The sequence below is a fragment of the Rhinopithecus roxellana genome, chromosome 7 (genome assembly GCF_007565055.1).
Source record: "Rhinopithecus roxellana isolate Shanxi Qingling chromosome 7, ASM756505v1, whole genome shotgun sequence".
NCBI lineage: Eukaryota > Metazoa > Chordata > Mammalia > Primates > Cercopithecidae > Rhinopithecus > Rhinopithecus roxellana.
The window spans coordinates 94841204-94863201 of record NC_044555.1 but is presented as its reverse complement, the minus strand read 5'-3'; the positions used below and the strand labels follow the sequence as shown (position 1 = coordinate 94863201).

General features: G+C 38.7%; 1 protein-coding gene across 3 annotated transcripts in view; it reads right to left on the bottom strand.

Moving 5' to 3' along the window:
* The window catches only part of MID2 (midline 2), a 100536-nt gene that overhangs the window by 12917 nt on the left and 65621 nt on the right, over positions 1-21998 (bottom strand). For 2 of the 3 annotated variants that reach the window (XM_030933700.1, XM_030933699.1), the window contains exons 4-7: positions 15261-15368; positions 13717-13865; positions 2661-2788; positions 1002-1235 (exon numbers count right to left, since the gene is read on the bottom strand). In XM_030933700.1, the coding sequence (XP_030789560.1) occupies positions 1002-1235; positions 2661-2788; positions 13717-13865; positions 15261-15368 (619 nt within the window). The remainder of the gene's footprint in view (positions 1-1001; positions 1236-2660; positions 2789-13716; positions 13866-15260; positions 15369-21998) is intronic. The other variant, XM_030933701.1, reaches the window with a different exon arrangement.

Sequence of the window (21998 nt, the reverse complement as noted above, 5' to 3'; positions counted from 1 at the left end):
TTGTGACTTCACAATCTGAAGAAACACCCAGAAACATAGCTATATGGGCCAAGTGGTTTAGGTTGGAGTTGCATGAGGAAAATGTTTTTTAGAGTTTGATCCCCAAATGTTCTCTCATCTCCCCACCCCACCTTGTTACAAAACAGAATTCTGCCCCAGATTTGTCACAAAACAGGAAAAGGAAGCCTATTAGAAGGTGTGAGTTGGAAAAACTACTCTCATGCTGGCCTGTGAAGTCAGACACAAAAGCAGGAACAAAAAGGTAAAAGAAAACACTAATTTGCAGCTATGGAGATGCTATTTTAGGTTGGGAATCTGTTCCAGTCTTGAATCCAGCTTTAATTTTGCTTTTGTTTCCATTTCCACCCCGTGCCCCCCCGCCCCCACTGCCCCCACACCCAGGGTATTGAGGGGAACTTTCAGCTCATCCCCTCTTGACTGGCATGAGTGAAGTTCCTACTTTGCTTTGTCTTGCTCCAATTCACCAGAAAGTGAAACCATAACATGTGAGCTAAAAAACAGCTTTGTTAACCTTTTTCATTTTGTGGCCCACTGACATGTTTTCATATTTAGCATAATTCTTAGTGGAAAGGAAGAAGTAAAGGGAAGAGTGACAGAGGCAGGAGGCTTGTCACCATATTAACTGACAGAGGTAGGTTTAGTAAAGGAAACGTCTTTGAACATAATGTATTTTACCATGATAATGAAGTAGAAGAAGAGTCAAGGAGAGAGATGTTCATACACACAGAACCAGCAATGATGGTGGCAAGGAACAAGTACCAACCAAGCTGTACTCTCCTTGGGAAAGTGGAGTGACATGGATTAATTGAGGAAAGGCTAAGGGTTACATAAATGAATGGGAACGGCCCCAGTAACTGCCCAGCAAGGAAATATACGACTTGCTTGTTACCCATCAGTAAGGTCTTTGCAATGCCCTGGGGAGCTTACACTGTCTATGAAACACTATACTAAACAGCCTAACATGTCTTACAAACACTTGCCTCGTGGCGCCCCGGCCAATCTTGAGCAGCTTACTGCTTCCTTACATTTCCTTATCTCTGGCCACAGGCCCCAACTACACCATGACTTACTGATGAAGTTAGCCTGGCCAGTGAATATGGTGTACTGAAGCTCATAGGAGCTGATGCTGAACTCATCATCCGAGATCCAGTGGACTGTAATGGTGTCATGGGAGGCAGTACAGAGTTCTTCTCGGATAGATGGTGGGTTTGGGGCTGTAAGGAAAGGTGGAAAAGAAGTAAGGAAAGCATACTCTCTCTTCTGGAATTTTACAATTGTTACTCTTCCTGCCTAACCCAACATCTCTTGAAGAGAAGATTTTCTTAATAGAGAATCTTTAAATTGCATGAACCATGCAACCTGAAGCAAAATGCTGGGACCTCAAGCTCCCTAAAACCACTTTTCTACAACATAATATAAGCCTAAACTTTTCTACAACAAAAATATAAGCCTAAATTTTTGTGATGATTGCCCCAGCTGTCTAGTCTGCCTGCATAAACACTTATGTAGACATTAAAGTGATTATATGGTTTTCTTAACATATGGTCTTCAACTTAATTTTTTTATTTCAAAATGAGTATATATATATATGTTTAGATGGATTTTTGCTCTTGTTGCCCAGGCTGGAATTCAGTGGCACGATCTTGGCTCACTGCAACCTACGCCTCCTGGGTTCAAGTGATTCTCCTGCATCAGCCTCCCAAGTAGCTGGGATTACAGGTGCCCACCACCATGCCTGGCTAATTTTTGTATTTTTAGTAGAGACAGGGTTTTGCCATGTTGCCCAGGCTGGTCTCGAACTCCTGACTTCAGGTGATCCACCCACCTCGGTCGGCCTCCCAAAGTGCTGGGATTACAGGCGTGAGCCACCGTGCCCGGCCCCATTACATATAGTCCCCATTACATATAGGCCCCATTACATATAGCTGTATAGTCAAGTTCAAAATGATGAGTTCCCTCATCTACAAAATAGGGGTGATAATTAACTTATAGATTTGTTGTAATGATTAAAGATATAAAATTAATATACAGTGTCTAGAATAAAGTAGATGTTCAATAAGGGGCACCTATTTAATGCAGTAACAAAACAGCTGCAAAAATAGTTTGTGTATATTTTTTTCATGAAATGATCATTAAACAATCCTGAAAGTAGCCAGCATTTTTAACAGGCTGGTTGTGTCCCTCATTTTCTAAAATTGTCTGAGAGCCAGATATTTCTTACATTTTTCTTCCTGATCTACTAACTCTTAATTTTCCTTAAAATCATTTTGGTAGTACTTGTACCCACATAAGGTATTCTCTAACATTCCCTAATTGTCACCTGAGTTCTACTCTCATAACAAGCAACAATACATTACTGTTAGATTCATAAGGACAAATCTATCAGCAAATTTCTTTTGTTTTACTCTTAAGTATAGATGGTATACCCATTTTGATCCTAGAAATAGTTAACAAATCATAAATCATCTTTTTTTCTGTTACATGAACTAAAATATATTCTGTCTGAAAAGATATATGCATCATTTTAAAGATTACAAAATATGTAAATTATAAATATTGTCTTTTTCAAATTATTTTTTAGTAAAAGCATACCAGAAGAAAAAAAATTAAATGGGAAGGAAAGCACAGTATTTTCACACCTGTTAAATAATCTAACCCCTCTAGCAGTTTCTTTTCTCTGGAAAAATCTAAAGCAAAGTTTTCAAAGGCATCATTAAAATTGATGTCTGGAATCAGAACTTGAGAAGATGCAGTTGCCATAGCGACCCTGAAAAAGAGAAAAGTACATCAATATACATCAAAATAGGTTGCAACCTTCACCCAGTTTTTGATTTCTGATTTAACAAGGTGAAAATAAATGACTTGTAAGGCTTGATTTATTTAGTGAAAATATCATATCTGTGCCTTTCCAATGGGAACCATTTAAATTTTAATCATCAGGAACCAATTAAGAGTTATACCATATTTATTCACATATGTTCACCCCTCAAACACACTCCCCCATCCGGTCTTAATTTTGAGAAGTAAATACAGAATTTTTTCCCCTCTGCATCATTTTCCATCTGGCAGGCAGCATCAAAACTAGACCCTTAAAGACTTGGTAAAAACAGTTCGAGATTTTTCTTTTTTGTTTATGCTAGTCAGCAAGTCAGCATGCTAGGTTAACACCTTCCCTAAATATATCGTTTATATGATTTTTTTTTTTTGAGATGGAGTCTTGCTGTGTCACCCAGGTTGCAGTGCAGTGGCACATCTCAGCTCACTGCAATCTCTGCCTCTCCGACCCCCTTCCAGATTCAAGCGATTCTCATATCTCAGCCTCCCTAGCTGGCGCCCACCACCACGTCCAGCTAATTTTTGTATCTTTAGTAGAGATGGGATTTTGCCATGTTGGCCAGGCTGGTCTCAAACTCCTGACCTCAAGTGATCCACCCGTTTTGGCCTCCCAAAGTGCTGGAATTACAGGCATGAGCCACCCACCTGACCTATGTGATCTTTTATAGCACTTATATTTCACTTTATTATCCTCCGATTATATAGTGCTATGATAGTGTTATCTTCCCAACTAATTCTACGAGTCTCAAGAGCAGGGTTCATATTTTGTACCTCTTAATATCTTCCATGGTCCTAACACAGCATTTGACACATAGTGAAAAAATAATTGTTGAATGAACAATTGAATGACTAAACAAAATAACTGCTAACATTTATCGAGTGCTTAGTATATACAATGCTCTCTACATTCACTTTACACACATTATCTAATTTACTCTTTACCATAACCTATGTAGTAGATGTTATTTCAATTTTGCAAATGAGAAAGTTGACACATTGAAATGCTAAGTAACTTGTCCAAGATCACATAACCAGTAAGAGTCAGAAATGTAATTGAGCCCATGTCCATCTGATTCTAAATTCTATACCCTTCACCACTTAGAGTGTTCTTCAAAAAACTGAGGTATATTTTACATACTTCAGCAATTGTTAGCCATCATTACAAATCAGGATTATCTGGAGGAGCTTTTGCCAAAATATACATGTTTTAGTCCTGTGCAAGATCTTCTAAATCAGAGCCAATGAAGATGCTTGAACATGTAAATGATGGCGAGGAAAGAAAAATTCACTTGGCAACAATATGTAGGTTAGAGGAGAGAGAAAAGGCATTGAATGTAGGAAGACCAGAGAGGAAACTTTTACGGTGAGCTAGTTGTAAGGGAATGAGAAACTGAAAAATACATATCCTCATGTACATATACCCTGCTATACATCTACCAACAACATCTCTTATTGTTTCTGAAAATAGAGATGTTTCAGGGATAAGCTACAGGCAAAATGAAAGACTAGCTCAGTACAATCATAAGGTCTCACGTGAATAGCCAAGATTTGGTGAGTAAGGAGACAACTTCTTTAGGATAACAGTTAATCTAGAAAATTAGCTCATGGAATTTCTTTCTGGCCTCTCCAATCTTCTTTATTTCTTCCATCCATCTATCCAATACTTATTAAGCACAACTAGTGTGCCAGGCACTGTACTGGGCACTGGAGATACACAAAGTGAACAAGTTATGTTGTGGTTCTTGCCCTCAAGAGCTCACACATCATGAAGGAGAAAGACGTTACATGGGCAATAGAAGTGCTGCTACAAAGGGAATAGAGCGTACACAGGAGTTATCTGAAGGGACTTGGGAGCTAAGGGAAATCTCCCCTGAGGAAGTCGATTTTAACTAATGACCTACCTAATGAGTAAGAGTTAACTAAGCAAAGACTATGTGGATGTGTGTGTGTTCTCTCTTGTTTGAAGCCTGGAGAATGAGACAAAATCATGCAGGACTTTGTAGGCCACGTTACAAACGTTGGATTTTATCCTAAGAACGATGGGAGTCACTAAGCATTTTAGGTGGGGAAGTAATATGCTGAAATTCATGTTTCAGGAATAGTACTATGGCTTCAGTGGAGGGATTGGAAAAGGTCAAAATTGGAAGCAAAGAGACCAGATTTTTAAGTGTCTTGGAATAAGCATACGTGTAAACAAATAAAACAAAAAGGGTTAATTCACAAAGCATCAAAGAAAACAAAGTCAAAGCAAACAAATGGCAAATAAATATATTTAAAAAGTCCAACTATATGAGAAATCAAAGAAATGTAAATTAACATGAGATAATGTTTAAATTACAAACAAATGACAGCATAGGAGCTTTTATGCCTATATTCAATAATGCCTACATATTTGTATTAGGATTGAAATTGATACATATTTTGAAGGCCAAATTAGCATTAAATTTCAAAATAGCTTAAAATATAAATCTTCTTTGACACCACAGTTCTATTTCATAAAATTTTTATTATGGAAATAATTGAGATGTATGCAAAGATACAACTGCAAGGGCACTCAACACACCATATGTAGCCTAATTGTCTAACAGTGGAGACTGAGTTAAGTAATGTACTATATATCAAAAGATAAAATAACAGAGGCAATTGGAAATCAGATTTTATAATAATATCCAATGATATAGAGAAAAGTTTGTGATATATTGTTTCAAATGTAGAGTATAATACAGTATATATAGCATGATATCACGTTTGTGAAGTATATCTAAATAGAAATATTGGAATACTATATTCCTAAATGTTAACGGTGGATGAAAGGTTAAGAATGGGTTAAAACTGACCTGGTGGTGTGTGTGTGTGTGTGTGTGTGTGTGTGTGTGTGTGTGTGTGTATCTGACTGTGTTTTTTTTGTTTAAGCAAAACACAACATAAGCTATATTGTTGCAGTCTCTTAAGGCCTTGGTCTCTATTACAAATAATATAAGGCATCATTTGTAAGGGGAAAGACATACCTCTCCCAGCTAAAATTTCATTTTAACTGAAATCATGGTACCTTAACACAATACAGTGCATAAAGGTGGGGGAAAATTTCAGACCCTGTGGGAGACCAGTATTGAAGTTGGGAAGATGATTCTCAAGTCATATTACATAGATAGTCATCTATTCTACCTACGCCTCAGGTTATACCTGAGCCTATGAAAATAAGATTCAGATAAAGAGTTGGGAATCATAACCCTCTAAATGGTAACTGAAGCCCTAGGAACCAATGAGTTTGCAACAAGGAGAACATGTGATGAGAGAAGAGAATAACCTAAGACAGAATCACAAAGAACAATAGCATTAAAGGAATAGGCCAAGGAAACATTGCTCACAAAGGCAAAACAAAACAAAAACAACTAGGTAGGAAGAAAACCAGGAGTATTGATGGAAGCTAAGGGCAGAGAAATTTCAAGTAAAAATGATCAGGAGGACAAATGCTACTGAGAGATCAAGTAAGATGAAACAAAGGGGTGTCTATTATATTTAGCAACAAGGTATTCATTTGATGACCTTGAAAAGAATACTTTCAATGGTGTGGTACTGGGACAAAACATTTTAGAGGGTTGGAGAGTAGAGATTATTAAATATAGTGGTTTGAGTATATGTTTTATTTTTGCTTTCATGAAATCTCACTGAAATAACAAAGAATGAAATGTCATAAACCTACAAAGACAAAGAGAATGGAAAAGAGATGCCAACAAGTAAAAGATTGTCAACAAATGTTTGGAAGCTAGAAAGCGATGAATGTGTGGTAACCAACAACAGACCAGAGAAAGCTAGATCAGGAAGCCAACAACATCAAGTTGATTTAGTGCCACAGAAAGTTGAAAGTTTTCATAAGGAACAACTAGATCCACAGATTCAGGCACACTAAACCAGAAACTACCCTTCCTTCATTCTGGAAGGATATGTGAGGTTTACTTTCTGCTGAGCTTTGACATTATACTAAAAGTCTTAAAACTCTCAGCTCCTTTTCCCTCCTTGACTCCCAGAATGCTGGCAGCCAGGCTTATACCTTCCACACCGCTGCCCCTCCAATCAAAAGCAGGAGATTGGAGGATTCCATCCAAGGGAATCTGACCCAAGAGAAAAGACCTACAGAACTGACACTTTGGAGTCCTCAATAAAAAGCCAGCATTCTGCCTTATAATCCTATAGCAAAGTTCACCAGGCCATAAATTATCCCCATCCACTCAGAGTTTCCAGTCATCTTTCAGTGCTTAAATTCAAACACACAACCAGTAGTTTGCCAGATATTTAGGAAAAGACAGCAATTTAAACTAACAGAGAAAAGGAACTGGGAGGAAATCCAGACAATGCAGGGTTTAGAAGCAAACTTTTAAAAATGATAATATTCTCAAGAAGAAAACCAAATAGTTTGTATCCACAAAGCAAAAACAGAATGCTAAAAAAGAAACAAGGTTGAAGGATGAGCTCTTGTGAATAAAATTAGGAATGCTGAAATTAAAATTTCAATAGAAGGATTTAATGAAAAATTAAGGAAGTATCTTACTAAAACAAGAAGACAAAGTCATGGAAAATGGAAAAGATAAAATTAGATAAAAAAGTCTAGGATGTCCAACAGTTCACTAATTAAAGTCCCATAAACAAAGAAGAGAAATAATAAAGGGGAGGAAATTAATAGCAAATAATACAAGAACATTTCCAGAGCTAGAGGTCACCAGTCTTTAGATTAGAAAGATTCACTGAGTGCCCAGGAAAAATGAATGATAAAAAGTCCACAATGGGCCAGGCATGGTGGCTCACCCCTGTAATCTCAGCACTTTGGGAGGCCAAGGTGGGCAGATCACTGGAGATCAGGAGTTTGAGACCAGCTTGGCCAACATGGTGAAACCTCATCTCTACTAAAAGTACCAAAATTAGCCAGGCACGGTAGTAGTAATACCAAAATTAGTACTGTCCCAAGCCTGTAGTCCCAGCTACTAAAAATACCAAAATTAGCCAGGCATGGTAGTAGTAATACTAAAATTAGTAGTGGCCCGAGCCTGTAGTCCCAGCTACTAGGGAGGCTGAGGCAGGAGAATCACTTGAATCTGAGAGGTGGAGGTTGCAGTGAGCTAAGATCGTGCCACTGCACTCCAGCCTGGGCAACAGAGCAAGAAGAAAGAAAGAAGGAAAGAAAGAAAGACAAAGAAAGAGAGAAAGAGAAAGAGAGAAAGAGAGAAAGGAAAGGAAAGGAAGGGAAGGGAAGGGAAGGGAGGGGAGGGGAGGGGAGGGGAGGAGAGGGGAGGGGAGGGGAGGGGAGGGGAAGGGAAGGGAAGGGAAGGGAAGGGAAGGGAAGGGAAGGGAAGGGAAGGGAAGGGAAGGGAAGGGAAGGGAAGGGAAGGGAAGGGAAGGGAAGGGAAAGGAAAATCTACAACCGAGGCAAATCTTGGTGAAATTTCAAAAAAACTGGGTTAAAGATAAGATCTTTAAAGCTTCTAGATTGTAATGGCTATTATTAAAAAGAGGAAGGATAAGTGTTGGTGAGGATGTAGAGAAAAGGGATCCCTTATACACGGTGGGAATACAAATTACTACAGCCATTATGAAAAAAAATATGGAGGTTCCTCAAAAAACCAAAAATAGAACTACTGTAGGATCCAGCAATCCCACTAGTCAGTATATATCCAAAGAAGTTGAAATCAATATGTCAAAGAAATATCTGCATTCCCATGTTCACTGAAGCATTATTCAGAATAGCCAAGATACGGAATCTACCTAAGTTTCTATCAATGGATGAATGGTTAAAGAAAATGTGGTATAGATACATAATGGAATACTGTTCAGCCACTAAAATTGGAGGAAATCCTGTTATCCTTGACAGCATAAATGAACTTGTAGGACATATGCTAAGTAAAATAAGCCAGGCACTGAAAGATATACCATATGATCTCGCACATAGGTGGAATCAGAAAAAATCAGACTCATAGAAATAGAGAGTAGAGTGGTGGTTACCAGAGGCTGGTAGGAGGAAGAGGGAATGGGGAGTTGTTGGTCAAAGGGTATAAAGTTTCAGTTAGACAGGAGGAATAAGTTTCTGAGATTGTTGTGCAGCAGTGTGAATATAATCAATAATAATATATTGTATGTTTCAAAATAACTGAAAGAGTAAATCTCAATGGCTGACCACAAAAAATGGTAAGTGAGGTAAAGGATATGTTAATTGGCTTCAATTAGTCATTCCACATTGTATGCATATATCAAAACATCACATTGTACCCCATTAATGTATGCAACTGTGATTTGTCAATTAAAAGTAGTATTAACTTTTGTTTAAGCTTCTGGATTTTAAAATATAGGTTATATTCAAAAGATCTGGATTCAAAATGGCAGTGAACTTCTCAACACAATAATGGAAGCCAGGAGACAATGAAGTCATGCCTTCAAAATTTATTTCCAACCTATCAAGTGTGAAAATTAACTTGAAATATTTTTAGGCAAAAAGTTCTTGAAAATTTACTTCCCATGTACTCTTTCTTTCTTAAGAAACTATAGGACAGTTTGTTTGAAAAACTTAAGGGAATCAAGTGCTACAGGAAGGGGAAATCCAGGCAGAGCCCAGTGAGTTCCCTAAAATTAAGGAGACAGAGCTGAGAATCCAAGTGGACGAAGTTGGCTGGAATTCACAGGACATAGTACAAGAGAGGGGAAAGCTGCAAAGAGAATTCTAGAGACCTTCAGAGTTTCCCTCTAGTAGTCAACAGAATACTAATAAACAAATGCATGAGAGGAAACTACATAATGCTGGGGAAAGAGCCACCCAAAAAGATAGGAGGGAACAATCCCTGATGCTCACATAGGTCTAGCAATAGTGTCTGTTCCTACCAGCTAAACTGGAAAATCTCATGACTCACAGGACACTGGATAGAGTACTCAGAAGGGTTTTGCCTCAGTAGTGGGGAAAAATTTTCTCTAGAGTAAACATTGCTCTGATCTCACCTATCAAATCTGAAAACCAAGACTTGAAAAGATCAAGTTGTTTTCAAGTAACTTAATTGTGTCTCAGAATGAAGTTTAAGAATATTTATAGGAATACAAAAATATACAGCATCCCAAAAGAGAAAATTAACAAAGTCTGACATCCAGTAAAAAATTACCTGATAGGCAAAAATCAAGAAAATACAATCCATAATGAGAAGAAAAGGTAACCAATTGAAACTGACCCAGATATGACACAGGTATTAGAATCAACAAGCAAGGACATAAAAGCAGTTATTAGAACTGTATTCCATATGTTCAGAAAGCTAGAGGAAAGGCTAAATATCTTTTTTTGTTCTCAGAGACAAGACATTGTCCTGTTGCCCAGGCTGAAGTGCAGTGGCACCGTCATGGCTTACTGTACCCTTGAACTCCTAGGCTCAGAAGATCCTCTTGCTTCAGCCTCCCAAGTAGCTAGGACTACAGGCACATGTCACCAGATGCAGCTTTTTTTTTTTTTTTTTGAGATGAAATCTCACTATGTTGCCCAGGCTGGTCTCAAGTGATCTTCCCACCTCAGCCTCCCAGAGTGCTGCGATCAAAGGTGTGAGCCACCATACCCAGTCTGAATATCTTGAGATATGGAAGATATTTTTTAAAAGACCCAAATCAAACTAGAGATGAAATCTATAATATCTAAGATGAAAAACACACTGGAGGGGTTAACAGCAGATTAGGTATCACAGAAGAAAAGGCTAGTGAACTTGAAGATACATCAATAGAAGCTATCCAAAATGAAACACACTTGCATGTGTTTTCACAATGGCAAAACAAAAAACAAAAAACAAACAAAAAAAAAGACTGCAAAACAAAAATAGAGCATCGGTGAGCTATAGGACAATTTCAGGCAGCCAAATATACATGTAATTGGAATCCCCAATAGAGAGGAACGAAGTGGCATAAAAAATATTTGTAAGGCCGGGCACGGTGGCTCAAGCCTGTAATCCCAGCACTTTGGGAGGCCGAGACGGGCGGATCACGAGGTCAGGAGATCGAGACCATCCTGGCTAACACTGTGAAACCCCGTCTCTACTAAAAAAACATACAAAAAACTAGCCGGGCGAGGTGGCGGGCGCCTGTAGTCCCAGCTACTCGGGAGGCTGAGGCAGGAGAATGGCGTGAACCCGGGAGGCAGAGCTTGCAGTGAGCTGAGATCCGGCCACTGCACTCCAGCCCCGGCGACAGAGTGAGACTCCGTCTCAAAAAAAAAAAAAAAAAAAAAAAAAAAATTTGTAGAGGTAGTGGTAGAAAAAAAAGTCCAAATTTACAGAAGTTAACTGATAATGCTTAAGTTGAAAAAAATTAAAACTACCAATGTAAGGATGTTACTTAGAAATGTAAGGTCATGCTGATAAAAACATCTGATAGAGTTGAAATTGCTTGGCTTTGTTGTAAAAGTATAGACTGTAGAGCTAGACTCCCTAAATTTGAATCTTGCCTCTGCCCCTTACTAGTTGGACAATTGTAAGCAGATCATTTAACCTCTCTGAACATCGTTCTCTCATTTATAAAATGGAGATAAAAGTAGTATCTACCGCATAAAGTTTTTTTTTAGGATTGAGTTAATACTTGTTAAGGCTTAAAATAATGCCCAGTACAAAGTAAGAACTCTATTGATAAAAATATTATCAGAGAGCAGACATTGAGAATGAGGAGATTGCTATTTCTTGCAATATGACTTATAGTAATATTTTACTTTTTAACTATGCACAAAGTATTACTTGGATATAAATACATTTTAAATATTTCAGAAGAGTAAATTAGGGGTGAGGAAATGTAAAGTCTTTCAGGAAGTTTGCTGTGCAGGGAAGGAGAGGGACAGGTGATAATTGGAGGGGATATAAAGTAGAGGAAAGTCATGGCATTTTTCTGTGTGGTTGGTTTTAGGTAGGAAAGACATGAGTGGGTTAAAAATGGATGTGAAGTCATTTACAGAGAGGAATAAATTGAAGCTATGGAAAAAAGAGGGTATTTAGCCAAAGCACAAATGAAGAGACATCTCTTCCATTTCAATCAGAAGGAAGGCAGAAGTAATGGATGTGGACCTAAGTGTGTTCAGCAGCTTGATATGAGAAGTTGAATTCATTATTTCACACTTACTGTTCTTTGTAAAATAAGAGCGCATTTACCGAGCATAAGCAGAAAAGTGGCAGAGTTGGAAATTTGAAGTAAGTACAAAAGATTTGAGATAGCCATTATGATGACAAGTTAAAAAGAAAGCTGACCAAAGCAATGCAGAAGGATTTCAGGTTAGCACTGAAGGCCCAGGTGAGGTTTAGAAGCTATAAATTTGTGATGCAGTAGTACCGACCTCTTTGGTTATGTGATTTTCTCCAGTAGCATGCTGCAACTCAAATATAGGAATGGGAAAAGTGGGACTGATTCAGGGTTGGGATTTGATCAGGTTGGTATGTTAAAAGGACAATGGGGCAAGGGGATTGAGAATATTGAAAAGAGAGTATCTGAAGTGAGAAATCACAGATCCTAAATAGGCTAAAGACAGGAAATAGCTGGTGGGTAGGAAGAAAGTCAGAGTCAGGCCTTAGCAGTCTCAATGAAGTTGAAGTATATATGTATTTGAAGAAAAAAAGAATTTTTGGCCGGGGCAGTGGCTCACGCCTATAATTCCAACACTTTGGGAGGCTGAGGCAAGCATATTACTTGAGGCCAGGAATTCAAGATCAGCCTGGCCAACATGACGAAACCCCATCTCTACTAAAAATACAAAAATTAGCCAGGCAGGGTGGTGCATGCCTATAATCCCAGCTACTTGGGAGGCTAAGTCAGGAGAATCGGTTGAACCTGGGAGGCAGAGGTTGCAGTGAGCCAAGATTGCACCACTGTACTCCAGCCTGGGCAATAGAGTGAGACTCTGTCTCAAACAAAACGAAACAAAAATAAGAAAAAAGTTTTTAAGTAGAGGTTATAGTTAAAAAATGGGGTGTTTTAAGTTATGATTTCAGTGCAATTCTGAGTGATGGTGAGGTTCAGCATGTGGTCCATGAAAATGGGTGGATGAGATGGAGCTCTGAGGTGACAGTCACTGTTGGAGGGGATGTTAAAGAAGCTAGATGGCTAAGGCATTAGATGAGTCAACCATGTGGTTGTTGCTGAAGTCACCCAAAATGGTGGCAGAGGCAATGGGAGGAATACTGTGAGCCTGGAGCCAAGGTCTTCAATGAATGAGAAGGAGATATGAGGAGGTCAAATCTGGCCTAATGAGCCTCTGCAGCCCTTTGAAGTCTTGGTGACTGTACTGAACAATGTTTCACTTTAGACCATGGATTTTTTTGGTCTGTGGATGGGCTTCTAAGGATCTGTGAGTCCTCTGAAATTGTATAGAAAATTCTCTGTGTATATTTATTAAATGCCTTGTTTTTCCTCTGGAAGAAGGTTCATGACTCTCATCTAATTTAGAAAGAGGTGAGTGATTAAATAAAGGCCTAAAAATTACTGCCATAAAGGATTTATGTGCAGGATAATGAAATGAAAGCAATAGAAACTGCATGCAGACTGAGAAGAACACACACCTATCAATATAGCTAAAATTTCTCTACCCTTATACCAACACCATCATAGAAAGCTCATGCACTGAGTGAGCAGCAGGGAGCTATGGCAGTAGCTAGGGCTAGTACTTGACTGTGCCTTAAAAGAGCTGTAGGCTGCAGAGACAGAGACAAGGGTTCAGAAAACCAAAGGGTAATTTGCCACTGAGGCTCAATAACTACTTAACTGGTAAAATCTTCAGGTGGCAGCTGTTACATACATGCCTGAACTTTAAGTGACTTTAAATTGGCCTCTTTTCACAAGAGCAGGCATTTCAAAAGCACATAAAGAACTGACCTCTCAGCAATATTTTTTGCAGACTGTAGAAACCGTGCCTGGTCATTTTCTTTCAGGATATGCTCAGCTTGGTTGATGAGGACTGTTGACCGTTCAAGACACTGGCGGCAATTAGCAACCTGCTGTGCCAACTTTCTCAGTTTCATAACCTTTAAGGAATTAGTAAAAGAAAAAAATAAGATAAAACATGCAGTGCTTAATTAAAAACAATAAAACACAACATGAAGGAGGTATGCTGCAGTGATTCTAAAAATAACGCTTATTAATATTCCATGGTCCCTGTACTAACCACTCACCTTCTCACCCTACCCACTGTGTCTCTTGTGCCAATCCCTCCTTCTCTTGTCTATGGCTTGTATACTTAGGCTGCAAAACAGTCATATACTCTCGGTTATCTACCCCCTCTTTGTATTAGTAACATTAATTTTTCTGGTTCTAAATCAATGCATGCCCATTATAGAAAATTCTGAAAATAAAAGGTATAAAAGAAACACTACCACCCAGAGATTATCATTGTTTACATTTTTGTTTTGTTTGTATGTAAACAAACAAAATGTTGTCAATATATTTTCATATGTGTTTACTAAAAAGTACCATCTTTTTCTTTATGAGTATCTACAGTTCTATGTATATATTTCTGTAAGTGTCTTTATGCATACCTGTGTGTTCACAAATCTGTTTTCTTGGAAACTTTAGTTCCTGGATAAGCTATAACTACTCAGCATGGCACAAATTATTGGTGATCACTCTAGCCTCTCAAAACATCTCACATTATACACACAGCATGAACTTATAACCACTAACTCTGACCAGCAAGCCAACAAGCCTAAAACCATATAGCCATATGGAGGCTCACACTTGACCCTTATGATCATGATTCTTCAGTTCCCAGGCTCGAAACCTGAATGTCTTCACTGAGTCTTCCCTCTCTCTCATTCATCTTTTATATTTAAAAGTTCAATGTTTCTTACCATTTCCTTTCTAGCAATGCCTGTTGTGTTCTTCCCTTCCATTTGTGCTGCCACTACTCTGGTTTAGGTCTTTATCAACTCTTACAAACCATCATTCCATAAGTCTCGTAACTTGCTACCCTGACTTTGGTATCATCCCATTGTGATCTACCCTGCATACCTCTGCCATATCAATCAGTCTTTCTCCCTTCCTAAGAAACTAGAATGGCTGCCCAACACTTTTCAGATTAAGCCCAGAGTCCTCATCCTGGCATTCATGGTCCATAATCCTGACTCACATTTCTACCATTACTTTTTTCCTTTTCATTGACTTATAACATACAACAGTAAAGCACCCAAATCCTAACACATACACCCACGTAAACCAGGTCAAGATATAGAATGTTTCTAACACCCCAGAATGGCCATCGTTTTTACTGGATTCAGAGCAGTAGGCCAAACATCACTTCTTTGCCTCTCCTCCTATAATCTCATTTCTTCTTGCTTTCATGATCAAACCGGAATCATCTGCATCAAATTTTGATATCTGTAAAGTCAGCTCTTCCTTGGATTCACTGAAGTGCTGTGCTTTACCTTTGTCTCTTTGATTTTGACAGCGATCATTTGCTTCCTCTGCTGGATGATCTCTACCAACTCGTCACATTCTTCCATAAGTTTTGCCTCATGCATAGCAGTATTCACCTGCCAAGAAATTTCAGAGTATTACACAGTGATTGTTGCCTTTGTCCCCTGCTGTCTCTAAAAGGTTCGGACTGACAGCTAAGCATGCACAACTTCTTCCATACCTCCCTCATAAGATCCACTCCTAGAAGAAGGGTAGAGATGATGATATTAATGATGCAAGGGCATTGAAGCACCACAGTTAGGAAGCTCTCCAGGCCTCTGGTAGATCATGATGGTTAATGGAAGGCTGGGCAGAAGGACAGATGAGATGGGGGCATGTTATTCCCAATGAACAATTCCCTTTACTCCAGTACCCTTTCCTCCTGCTGTTCTTTTGGAAAGAGGGTAAGGAGATTTATGTATGTCAAGAAAAGAGTATCCTCCTCCACAGGCACAATATTAAGAAAACATTACAACAATATATTGTGCTAACAAAAATGTTTTCAGTTTTCCTTGTTCCCTTCTAATTTTTCACATTAAATGTATCATTAAACATATATTCATGTGTATATATTTTTCACATAGTTGTCGTGTTTTAGTGGATATTTCTCACCTTGGGCTGTCCAGTATCTGAATACCTTTCCTATTTTGGGATACTGGCTACATCAAAACATCTTTACTGCAAAGTCAGGGTTGGAAAAAAAAAAACTACCAGAGCCCCCAGGAGGGGCTAAAAAGAGAGCAGGGGATTTGCGGGCTGCCCAAGTATAACAGGAAAGGAAGGAGAAAGGAACTAACATCTTTTTAGTACTTAACTTGCCAAGCACTTCATAGGTAAATTATTTCATGTAATTATCATAACAATTTTACAATATCAGAACCATGTTTATTCCTATTTCACAGACGGGGAAACTGAGGCATACAGAATTTTAGTGACTTGCTCAAAAATCACACAACTAGTAAGTGGTAAAACCAGAATTCAAACCGAGTTCTGTCAAGTGAAACCCCTGGGCTGGCTGGGTGGGCGGGCGAGGTTCAGTTCCATTTCAGCAGCACACAGAGCAGTCATACAGGGAAGCACAAGCATTCCAAGAGTCTATTCAAGGATCACTCGAGCAGAGCTCTAGAAGGCTGAGGAACAGACAATGGGTTACTTGAGAGCATCAAAACTCAAGGGGCTAGATGTGCTTCATTAGCAAGGTAGGGCTGCATCTCCAATTGCTATCCCTCTTCAGAGGGTTCCTCCAAATTCTCCAACCCAAGCAAAATACCTGTCACTGGACCCTACTACCCCCTCTCTCATACTTGGAGCTCCTTGATGGCTAATTTTCTGTTTCCTACTTAACTGAAATAAAATATGTCTGTTGGTGAGTGACAATCTTATGTTGCTTTTTTCCATTTTCTAGGGCAATGCCACAATGGGGGTTTCTACTTACTCTGAATGGCACTCTAGCCATTCTACTTTTTTTTCTCAGACACCTCACCCTTTCCCTAAATTGGATCTACATTTCCAAGGCAGATATCTTACCAGCTCATGAACTCCTTTATCTGAGACTAAGAGATTCATTTAGTTTTCTCTGGGTCCTTGCTTACAGTATCTAGAAACTTAGACACTTGCCATTTATAATTTCTTTTTTAGGTGGCTACTGGTGTAGTACACAATGATGTAGTACCTTGTTTCTGAAAATGTAATCCTTGGACTAGCCTTTACATAACACTATATGCCAAGCATTGCTCTAATTAGTTTACATATATTGGCACTCTCAGTCCTCAAAACAGTTCTGAGGTAGGTACCTTTATCTGCATTTGACAGATGAGGAAAACTAAGCACAGAGAGATTAAGTGACTTGCTTAAGGTTACACAATTAGTAAGTAGCAGAGATGAGATTTGGGCTGAGAGAGTTCAACACTAGAGACTACATCTTTAACCTTACACATAGGCTGCTCTCCAGCTGAGTGTAACAACACCCTTTTCTTCAATTTCTGAAAATCATCATCTCTTTCAAATCATCCATCTTTATTCTGTCATCCCTTTCTCATTAGTCACTTCAGACTCCTTGTTGTTCCCCTAGAATGCCACGTACTTTCATGTCCTGTGCCTTTGCCCTAGACTATTATTTTACTTGGAAAGTCATTTCCCCATCTGTTTACTGAACACATTTCTACTTATCTTTTAAGGCCCTTCTCAAAGATCATCGCTTCTGTAATTTTTCTCACTTGCTTGGACACAAGCAATTGATCCCCTATTTATATTCTCACATACTCTATATATAGTTCAATTATACCATTTCCTATATTTTATCATATTAGTCTGTCTTCCTCACTCCATCACAAGTTGTGGAGGGCAAGAATTGTCTTATGTGACTGTATCTATCTCCAGTATCATGATGGGCACTTAGTAGATGTTCCGTAATTATTTGTTGGATTGAGTTAAATGTGAAAAAACGTATCTTTTGCTCCTCATTAGACATGTTCACTTTGTTACTCAAGTTACCCTAAACTCAGTAAGTCTAAAAACAAACTTACCGCCTTCTCTCCAGATCTGGCTTCCACCTCTGATTTTCCTGTTTTTGTGTCAATGCTACTATCATTATTGCAGTTACTCAGGTTCAGTAAACTCTGACTGCTACTCCTCCTTTGTCCCCACATAAATTCACAGGAGTCCCCAAGTCCTTCCCTCCTTTCCTTTTTAATCTTGCTAAATTTCCTCGGTGGCTGGTCCAAGTGCAGTAGTGTTTACAACCAATTGATCGCAAACAGTTACAGGTTTCTTTGTTCCTTCTCCACTCCCACTGCTTCACGTGACTACCCTTAAACAAACAAAGTTCTTCGTTAATATAGTGAGGATCTGAGCCAAGGAACCAATAGGTTGAAGCCCTTATCACCTATTGTGATAGGATCATTGTTGCACAAACCTCCTTAATTAATCTCCCTACCTCCAGAATATTTCCTTTCCATCCTCATAATCCTTCCTCTACTCTGAAGCCAGGAAAAATCATGTCTTCATTACCAAACATCCTATCAAGCATCTTTTCTGTGCAAAGCATTATGCTAAGGCCCTGCCCTGAAAAAATTTGCAATCTGGATGGGGAAGAGCCATATACATATAAAAGAAACCAATCAAGGTAGCATAAATTAAATACTGAATGGGTGATATAGACTATAATCTACTGAACTTAAAAGGAAAGATTACTTTTGGCGGGTAAGTGGAGGAAAGAGGCATGGATGAAATGGAACTTGAATTAAACCTTAAAGATGGAATAAGACTTTGATTAAAAAGGTGTGAAGGAGAGAAATTTCAAGCCAAGCAAATGAGATTGAACTTCACTTTTAGGCAATACGGTATCTTTAAGTGGTATTTTTGAGGGGAAGAAAGGTAAGGTGGTGCAAGAAGTACCACAGTGAACTTGTTTAAGAAGATGAGCAGGGACTGATTTGATGGAGGGTAATAGTAAACCTGAGGACTATTTAGGAGACTATTGTGATGTGGACAGGGCCTACCCAAGGAAAATATCAGAAATAGAAAGGAAATATCAAATATAAGAAGTACTCATTTGCTTACATATCTTCAATTAGACAGCAAGCTCCTTGAGGGAAGATTTTACACTACTTTATCTCTCCCATTATAACTGGCACAAAGCCTTACAACAAACATTTATTGACTGACTTGCCACAGTAAAAAATCAAAATAAGAATGCCAAGCATTATAAAATATACTCCCATGACTGTATTTTGTAGAGAAAATATAAGGTGAAATGAGGGAGCTAGGCTGGGAATGTTTTTTGGACAGTCACATCAGGGGAGATAAAACCAGGCACAACTAATAGAGTGAAAAGTTGACTGAAGAGGCAAAATTCCAAACTAAAGGTAAAGCAATGACATTAAAATCTTTTCATGTCAAGAAGCACAACAGAAGAGCAGAGTCCTTAAGTGTTTTCTGAACGGGAAATACTTCAGGGAAAACCAGTCTTCGTGATGTGAATAAAACAACTCAAATTGCTTGGAAGGCATTTGAAAGCCCCTGGTATTTTCTTTGTTTGAAAACATAATACATTGAGGTATTTCACTTGCTTATTAACGCTTAATTGAAAATAACTGGGTTACCTTAATAAGCATACTTGGCTGATTGGTTGGTTTGTGGAAGACCCTAGCTCTTTGACATTTGCTCTTTGTATCAGGTTAGTGGTTTTCTCTAAATCGCTTTATGTCTGCGGAAAAAAAAAATCTATCCTCCTTGAAAATACCATTAGGTCAATCTTGGCAACCTACTTGTATAAATCCACCCACTCCAAAAAGACTTTTGGGAGGCAGTTTGTGATGTTTATGACTAACAGTCTTAGCCTCAATTTTCCAAGTCTTAAACACTAGGCAACACGGGCTCCCTGGTAAGTCTCCGGGTCCTCCTCTCTGCTCTTTGCTCTTTTACTTTCTTCTTAAGGCAGCAAAAATTTGACTTGCATATTTCTTTCCAACTGCCCATCCTACCCTATTACCTCCCAGCCCAAAGATTGACTATAGAGTAAGACCTAGTCTTCCCCAATTTCCACCTATCTTTAATACAAACACCTAAGGCCCCTGCTGGAAGGACTTTACCACTGTTCAGTACAAGGAAATAAATAGGTGGGAGTTCACCAAAGCCATAAGTTGCAAAGATTTAAGAAACTGCAAAAAGTCATTTTGGCAATTGTTTCTCTTCTGTATTGAAATGCAAATGGGCTATACCTTTTTACCCTTAGCTTCTTTCAGAGAGCTTATTTGATAGTTAGGATTATTTTCGGTGGGGAGAGGGTGGGGGAGATCTCCCATTGCTCATTCTATAGGTATTTTATTCCTGGGTTTAAAGTTCATCAGCCTTCCCTCCACCCCACTTCCATGATAACTTCCCCACTTCCACTTTCCCCTCAGCTTAGTCACATCCATCTATACTATAGAGCATTGCACAGGAGCTCAGAAGGTACTGAGATTTCCTGTTCAGATGGAACAAGACATGTGAAATAGTAGATGATCCCATATATCCAGACTCAAATGAAATGCAATAATTATAATAATTATTATTATTATGTTGCAAGGAATTCCTCACTGGCTTCTCCATCTCAGTGCTCTCCACTCTTCACAGTAAATGCCAACCTAGTTTATTCTCTGAAATCTTCTGTCCAAATAGATCTCCCTTCCACCAGAATATTGTGAAATTTTGGCATTAAAGATCATTTGGGGAAGTTTTTATTTCAACAAACATTTACTGAGTGTCTCCCACATACCACAGTATATCCCACATGTATCCAGCATAGTGCTGGGTTTCCCTGAGTGGGATATAATGATGAAAAAGACTCAGCTTCTGCCTTCAAGGCACTTACAGTCTAGTAGAGACTATGAGTGTGAATACAACTAATTATAATTTAAGGACCAGCAAAACAAGTAACATAATAGAATACAATCAAAGGTGTATGAGATCATAGGAAAGAGAAAATTTGGAAAAGGACAATCAGAGGATTAGATGAAGTTTCATGTAGCTGAGCTGGTCTTCAAGGATGAACAAGACTTGGGCAGGTAGAAATGGAGCTTAAGGGGAGACAAGTTTAGGCAGAATTAATTACATGAATAGCATGAGCAAAAGCATAAGCAGGAAAACAGAAAATGTGTTTGGTTAAAGTAGATCAACCTGACAGATGCAATGGAGGGAAATAAGACTAGAAACAGGGGTTGGAGATATATTATGGAGAGCTGTGCTGTCATTTTGAGTCTCTGAAAGTACTTGGATAAAAATGTCAGGATCTTAGCATTATAGTAATACCTTAAGAATTGTTAATTGACATGTTAATTGAGAGCAAGGTGAAGAGAGAAGGCAGGCACAGTACATGAAGAACTGGGAGGGGGGCACAACACACTTTCCACTTCCCATTATTGTCCAGGACCACTCAGGTGATCACTATCCCACCTTCTCAGACTCCATAACAGAAACAAAGAGTCTGAGTTGTGCTTTATTTAATAAGTAATCACTTTCTGTGCAAAGGAGATGAGAAGGAAAAGTGAGAGGTAAATTGGACATCTGATGAATTGTCAAGAAATTGTTATGAACAGCCTTGTCACCTTACTGAGCTGCAAATAATTCATTACTTTCTTAAAATGATGCATTTAAGAAAACACAATGTTTATGAAGCAGACATAGCATTTGCTGTGGCAGCATCAAAGCTAAGGTGTTAACCCAGATCACACTTTAAGGATCTCTCTCTCTCTCTCTCTCTCTCTCTCTCTCTCTCTCTCTCTCTCTCTCTCTCTCTCTCTCTCTCCTCTCCCCCCACTCTCTCTCACACGCACACACATACACGCATACACACACATCACTACCACTAGCACTAGCATCATGATCACCATCAGCACTACAGCCCTGTTATATGAGGAAGTTTCAAATGTATAAGAGGAAGAGGAAGAAGAAACAATCTTCTTTTTTGTTTTCTAAAGGTAAACACTGCAACATTTCAAAGATGGTCCTTCCAGCTTTATGTAACTATGACTAAATGAAGCAGGGATTTTAAAAAAATTGGTTATAGCTGTTTCTTTAGATTTGAGGGAGGGTGGTCACTTAAAGGAGCAAGGAATATATGAAATTATTAGTAGAATTTTTAGTCACCTGCACTGGAGTAACTACAGTTTAGCAGGCAAAAAAATTACTGAGACATAGTTAAGCAATGTACAGCTTTGGTGTGTAAT